This window comes from Chrysochloris asiatica, unplaced genomic scaffold (genome assembly GCF_000296735.1).
Source record: "Chrysochloris asiatica unplaced genomic scaffold, ChrAsi1.0 scaffold00073, whole genome shotgun sequence".
Lineage (NCBI taxonomy): Eukaryota > Metazoa > Chordata > Mammalia > Afrosoricida > Chrysochloridae > Chrysochloris > Chrysochloris asiatica.
In genome coordinates this window covers 9608382-9615355 of record NW_006408591.1, presented here as the reverse complement: position 1 = coordinate 9615355, position 6974 = coordinate 9608382, and the positions used below count along the sequence as shown (strand labels likewise).

The window sequence follows — 6974 nt, the reverse complement described above, 5'->3', positions numbered from 1 at the left end:
GTTGGCCCAGGATCGGACATTGTTTCGTTCTGCTGTGCATGGGGTCGCTATGAGTCAGTTCCGACTCGATGGCACCTGACAACAACAATTATTAACATCATGTCAAGTGCCTTCCAGTTGGTTCTGATTTACAGCAACCCTGTATTAGGGTTTCCAAGGAGACACTCCTGGGTTTGAACCTTATGGTTCAAACAGACCTTGGTCCAGGGATTACCCTACAGCGCCACACTAGGACTCCCATTAGCATCACTGTTGTTGCGTGCCATCAAGTGGGTTCTAACTCACAGCGACCCTGTAGAGGGTTTCCAAGGAGCAGTTGGAGAGGTTGAACCACTGACCTTGCAGTTCAAACTGACTTTGTGGTTGAGTGTTTATCCTAGAGCACCACAGAGGTAAGGATTTACAACACTTAGGATAATTGTATCAGATCACAAAGTCAATCAAGGGTAATTACATGCTGAGAACCATGACACAGCCAATTTGACAAATATTTGAAGGGACACAACTCAATCCATTATTGTTTTAATTGCCATCGATTCAGTTCCAACTCATAGGGATCCTGTACAGGGTTTCTGAGGAGAAGCTGATGACTTTCGATCTTGTGGTCCTGAGCTTATACTATAACACCACAGTTACTAAACAGTGAATTAAGATTTTTGTGTTAATCTGTAAATGAGTGAAACAGATGTCTCTTACAAATGTTTGGCAGTGTTTTTCGTTTCATTTTGTTATCTTGTTGTTGTTGTTGTTAAGTGCCATCGAGTCGGGTCCGACCCATAGCGACCCTGTACAGGGTTTCCGAGGGCTTATCTTAGTGCATCTTAAAATAGCCCAGATGATCTTATAGTCAAAAGTATGTTAAATTTTATAAAATGCACATTACAAAAACTCAAGTCTCTTTGGAGAATAAACTTAATCCAAATAATGTAAGAAAACGTCAAAAAAAAGGGTGGGGGGCTGGGGTTGTATGGAAAGCAATGTAACCTTATTCTCTCCTACCCTGAGTAATATGTAAGGTCCCTAGAGGTAAATATGAAACCATCCATGGTATCCAGTGGTCAGATGTCTGTGCCCAAGAATTTATTAAATGGGCAGGGGTCTGGAGTACAGACATGTACTGAAACAGAATGATATACACAATCTTACGTTTGAAATCTACCAACTGTTATAAAAGCCAACTTTTCAATACATCATAATCATATCTTTTGATCATTAACAACAGTCTGGTTAGACACACAAGGTAGATATTATTTCCAAACTAAGTAACCTGAAGTGTGGAGAAGAATGTTAAAGGTTCTGCCCATAGTAAGTGAAAAGCTGAGACCAGAAATTGGGACTTCTTGCTTTTATATTCCAACCAAACACATCATTAGTTTTGCCTTAATCCTCTGAACACTTAATTGATTTTATGCATGATTAATGTTTTGTTGGCTCTGCTACAAACTGTGATATTGAGAACTTACTCCATTTCTACTGATCTAATTCTTCACTGGTAAAGTGAATCATTTGAACAAGATGACTAAGGCTCTTCTAGCTTTAAAGTTCTGTAATTCTAACAATTTCCTTATTATCCTTAGCACAAAGGGCATAAATATGATAGAGTTTGACTTTCCTCTTTTCACACAGATCTCTTTAGAAATTCTAACAGCACCTTCCGAGTTTTGAATACAAACAAGATTGTATCACTTGGATTGCAGATTTATTGGTGGCTGACAAACCATGCATCACTCTGAAATTAAAAATTCTACATATAAAAATCTCTTTTAATTTTTTAGTTTAATACGCAGGTTTTGCTTTTGCTTTTTAAAAGAGAAATATTCCTCTAAAAATTATTTTGACTGTTGTCCCATAAATTATTTTAGTTCTGCAAAAGCAAAACAACATTGTCCGAACACTTCAAGTAATGCAGAATGGACGAATAAAAAGCTGACTTACCCAAATCACAATAAAGAACTGAAATATGTTGTCCATGAGCAGAGTTGGACTTCTCAATTTTTGTTATACAGGTAAAATGGATCATCTATTAAGTTTCTCAGAACATATGTCACTTAATGTTTACACTTTCCAGTGCACAGATTCAACATGTTCAGGTGGCCAAATTTAGAATCTTTCCACTAACTTTTTGGAGCCCCCTTGTATAAATAAATCTTATTATACTATCATATCAAATAATATCAAACTGCATTGTGTGTGGAAGATACATTGCTCTGAAACAACTCCAATAAAATGCTCTAGGATAATGATTCTACTTTAGCACACTTGCATTAACTTAACAATGGTCTGGAAAAAGGAAAGAATGAAATATATGCCTTCTGAGCTTTGTTTTTGGGCACATGCTGCCCTTTGGGTCTCTCATGTTGATTATTCTTAGGAATATGTTCCTCACAAATGTTATTGTTCACTTCTAGGCCTTTTGTTTGGCTACAGGGTGATTCCCAAGGGGTGGTTTCAGTTCCAGGTTTGAAGGATATTTAATCTAAAGGCCACAGTCTCTGGGGTTCCAACAGTTTCTATCAGAACAGTAAGTCTGGTCTGATTTTATGAACTCGAATTTTATTCTATATTTTCCCCTCACTCTATGGCCTTCTGAATCTCACAGGCTTTGAGAAGGACAGAAATATGTGGCAAACTCTTAGTGGTTCCAATTCTAATTAAAGAAAGCAAAACCCATTTCCTTTAGTTTACTTTACTCTTGAGTGAAAATAGATTCTGTTCTATACACACAAGTATATTTATACATACACATGTACACAAATGTTAACAATGTGTTATTCACTCATTAGTCACTCAGCACTGTTTGGGCTATATAGGAACAATGTAAGTTTAGGTGGTCCATCAAGCTAAACTTTGCCTTCAAAGTCACAAAGAATTTGAAAACACTAAATAGGAAACATTTTGAAAAAGTATAAAGTCTGCGATATCAAAAACAGTCATCTCATATTTTCTCTTATATCCATAAATATGGGAATTCAGTATTTACATCCCCAGTGACAGATATCGTCCAAAAGTTGGAACGTTAATTGAATGTTGAGAAGTCTAGAATGAAAGGGGGAGGATATCCCTTGAATGGATTTCCCAAACATTACTAAACCTGTCTGTCTTTCTACAAACTAGGTAGTAGTTCAAAGTCTGGAATAGTCACATAGACCTATATGTGAATCCCAACTTCAGCCTTACTGAATATATTTGGACAAATGACTCAACTTCTAAGCCTCAGTTTTCTCATCTGTACTTTGGAACAACGGCAGTATCTCATTATTAAGTTAAATGCCTGTAAAGTGCAAACCACAGTGCTCTCTGTTGTTGTTGTTGTTAAGTGCCATTGAGTCAGTTCTGACCCATAGCGACCCTGTACAGGGTTTCCGAGGGTGTAAATCTTTCTCCCGCGGAGCAGCTGGTAGTTTCGAACCGCTGACCTTAAGGTTCACAGCCTGATTCGTAACCACTATGCTCTCTGTACTAAGTAAGAATTCAATAAATTGTCACTGTCAATCTATTGTGAAACGACACTCCTCCCCTTCATTCACAGAACTAGGAACTGGTTCTAGTACTAAGATGAGGAATATCAACCAAAGATAAAAAGGAATTGAGTAAAGTAGGAAACAACTCTGAAAATCCCCCTCTTCAATCCTGGCAGCTCAGATTGGGGACCCGAAAGTGAAACCTCGACCTGCTGGCTTCCTGCCGCAGCGGCTACAAGAAAAAACACTGACTGGTCTGCGCCTGGTAAACAAACTCAGTGGCACCGCCCTCAGCACCCAGGATTGGGGCTACGGTGCTGAGGCAACTCCCAAACGGGGGTACCGCTGGGACAGAGGCGACCTGGTCCCCACAGCCCTGGCTCGTTTTCCTTAACGCCTGTGGGTCCCTCAGGAGACCTCTAATAGACTGATTTTCTAACCTCTATCAGCCGGCAATTCCCGGGAACAAAGTGGATGGAAAGCTCGGTCTCCCTTCCCACCATGCCCGCTGTCTTCGCGCTGACGCCGCCACAGCGGTAGCCACTAGCTCCAAGCCGCAGCGGGCCTCAGCTCCAACCGCCTTTGCCCGCCTTCTCTACGACCAGGCCAGCCCCTGCTCTTCGCTTCCGGCTTCCGCCGTCACTATTTCGCCTGTTGATTGGCCACACTCGGTAGACGCCTCCAAAATGGGATGGGCACGCATGGGACGCTCCTAGCCCACGCGTCAACTCTTAAAGCGACACACAAAACAATGGCACCCAGGCATAGTCATGAATACAGTACAAATTTTATTTGTTGTTAAGCGCCTTCAGTCAGTTCCGACTATAGTGACCCTATCTGTATAAGGTTTCCGAGGAGCAGCTGGGAAGAGTTTAGATAAAAGTGTTGGATGGGGTTTCAAGTTTGCAAACATTGCATAGTGCTTAAGAATCAACTGGGCATATAATATATGCATATAATACAGTATTTAAAAGTCATGAGGGAAGAGAAGAGGGAGTGAGCGCAGTGGACATCTATCTTTAGAGCATTACGTGTGGTTTTGAGAGATTCAGGGGAAAAATAGGAACAAAAATAAAAGTGTTGGCATCTGCGTCATCAACACCTCACAGATACATTTGTCTTTCCGGGATGCTAAAAAGTAGCATGTGTGAAATTTCATAACTACCAAACACAAACACCTTCTGTGGAGACTGGCTGTAATTTCTCTTGAAGAAATTTTTAACTGATTAAAAATAAAACGACATGTGGATGAATATAGAGTCTTGGGTACTTCTTCAAAACGCCTTCTTGGACCAAGCTTGCCCCAAACTAGAGAATGCAAACCTGTAGTAGTAGAGCCCAAGATTCTACATTTCCCGGTGTGGGGTCAGCACTGGACTGCATAACCACAAGGTCAGCAGTTCAAACCACCAGCTCCTCTTCCGAAACTCTATCCAGGGTCGCTATGAGTCGGAATCTACTCGACAGCACTTAACAAAAGAAACAAGATCACCCTGTCAGAAGCACCCTGTCAGGGGCCGGCAACTCTGGTCAATGTTGCCGAACTTGGGCAACCACTGAAAAAAGGAAAGAATTTACCACCAAGATCGCTTTTTTAAATGAACAACTCGACAATAGTTCTGAGTGTTGAGGCCGACCTAGCAGGCAACAGATTTCGCTTTGTTAAGTGCTGTCGAGTCGGTTCCGATCTATAGAGACCCTGGATAGGATTTCCGAGGATCGGATGGTGAGTTTGAACCGCCGTTCTTGCTGTTCAAATCGACCTTGTGGTCGAGCGCTTATTCTACAGCGCCACACCAGGGCTCCCCTTTCCATTTTAAACCCGCGGAAATTCCCCGCCATCCAGGAGACCTAGGAAACAAACTCACACAAATCGACTAGACTTTTTTTTTTTTTGCTGTCCTGACACACGTGATACCAAGATCTAAAAGTCACCCACAAACGTACCCACTGCTTAGATTATTTTTTAAGAAGGCATTATTTTCGTAACCCCTTTTTGTTTCTTTCAGAGCTAAAGACTGAGCATCTTAAAAAAAAATCTTTCAACGTCTAAGCTCCGCGACTTTGGTAGGCAGTTGAAACCTACCAGCTGCTCCACGGAAATTCTATACAAGGTCCAAAAGTCAGAACTGACTCGACAGCACAACAACTCAACTCCCAACAAGAACTCATATTTCCTTATTTGTGTAAGCCTAGTTTCTTTGGGACTGTAACTGGAGTCACTTTTGGATTTTTTTGTTTTACTTCAAGTTGTTATTGTTAATTAGTTTAGCATATTTAGAGAGTCCTTGATAGGCGTGTCCCAGTACTAAACAAGCACTAGCAGCAGACAACAAAGAAAAGTGGTGGGTGAGGTGGGGGAAGGAGGGATAAACATTCACTTAATCTTTTAAACAGTACGAATTTTGTTTAAAATTTCTACTTATAACGTGTGATTCAATCTAACCTTTCTAGGGAAACAAAAATCAAGCGTTCAACATGAAGATTTAAAGACATGCTTACACAATTTGCATTGTGATTATAAAAGTAGTCATATCTAGAGTAGGGAACAAAGTTCTTGCCTAAGTTTAGAATTTGAATTTGGTTACTTGCCAGGTAGAGTTGGACATGGTTCTAGAAGTATATATCACATTGTTTTTTAATCATTCTCTTTTAAGATGGTACTACGCCAGTAAAATGCGATTATACAAACAATGCTCAGCATTCGGCCTTAAGACAGCACATTTAAAGAGAACTAAAAGTTATATTGGCAGATTCAATTCATACCAAGTCAAAGACAGCTGGAGCACGAAACTAACCGGTACTTCCACAGAACTTTCATACATCATTCACTGCTCTTCTGAGTTGGCCTCTTTTGTTTTTCCAATTACTGTGTTTTAGCCGAGAACGCCATAATCTGGTTCTGTAGATCTACAACTAAAGTTGGTTATTGTTCCGTGTCAGCAGGCTATTTATATGTGGTTTTTGTTTTTTAAATAAATCAATGGCCCGTTTTTTACACACCCTTTCTAGTTTTACAAGGAGTGCATTCAACTCTGGGGTGCTTCATTTGTTGAACAACGCGTTCTTACCTGTTCCATGTCCTCCGGCATTTCAGGCATGACTCCAAAATTATTTCAGGAAAACCAACTCGAAATGACTCGCAGCGTGTCTCTGCCTCCTCTAGCTGGGGCTTTGTCTGCTTCTGCTTTCCAAGCGCACAGGCTTCAGAAAACGTGAGCTGCTGCTTTACTTGACCTTTTAGATTAGCATTTTTTATTGCAGTCCCAGAACCTCATTGCAGTTTTCAACACTGCAGTAAGCCGGCAGCTGATTCCCTGTAGCAGTCTTGAAAATACCCAATGAGAAGTTTCATGTTTAATTGTCAGCTAAGCATGGGCCCACCAGTAGAACCTCTAGATAGAAGCAATATACTCAAAATGAGTAAAACAAAAAATCTTCCAGTCAAGACTTGTGATTTCTCTTGTAGAAGAAAAGTAATAGCCAGTTATTGGGAAGCACAGCAACCAAGCA

At 40.6% G+C, this 6974-nt stretch overlaps 1 protein-coding gene across 2 annotated transcripts in view; it reads right to left on the bottom strand.

Annotated features, from left to right (window-relative positions):
- MAT2B (methionine adenosyltransferase II, beta) overlaps positions 1 to 6708 on the bottom strand; it is a 24088-nt gene extending 17380 nt beyond the window's left edge. Inside the window, exon 1 of one of the 2 annotated variants that reach the window (XM_006864938.1) lies at positions 6533 to 6708. In XM_006864938.1, coding sequence (XP_006865000.1) covers positions 6533 to 6562 — 30 coding nt within the window. In that variant the 5' untranslated portion in view covers positions 6563 to 6708. Of the gene's footprint in view, positions 1 to 3901; positions 3965 to 6532 lie in introns of those variants that run through there. The other variant, XM_006864937.1, reaches the window with a different exon arrangement.
- Between the last annotated feature and the right edge of the window lie 266 nt (positions 6709 to 6974).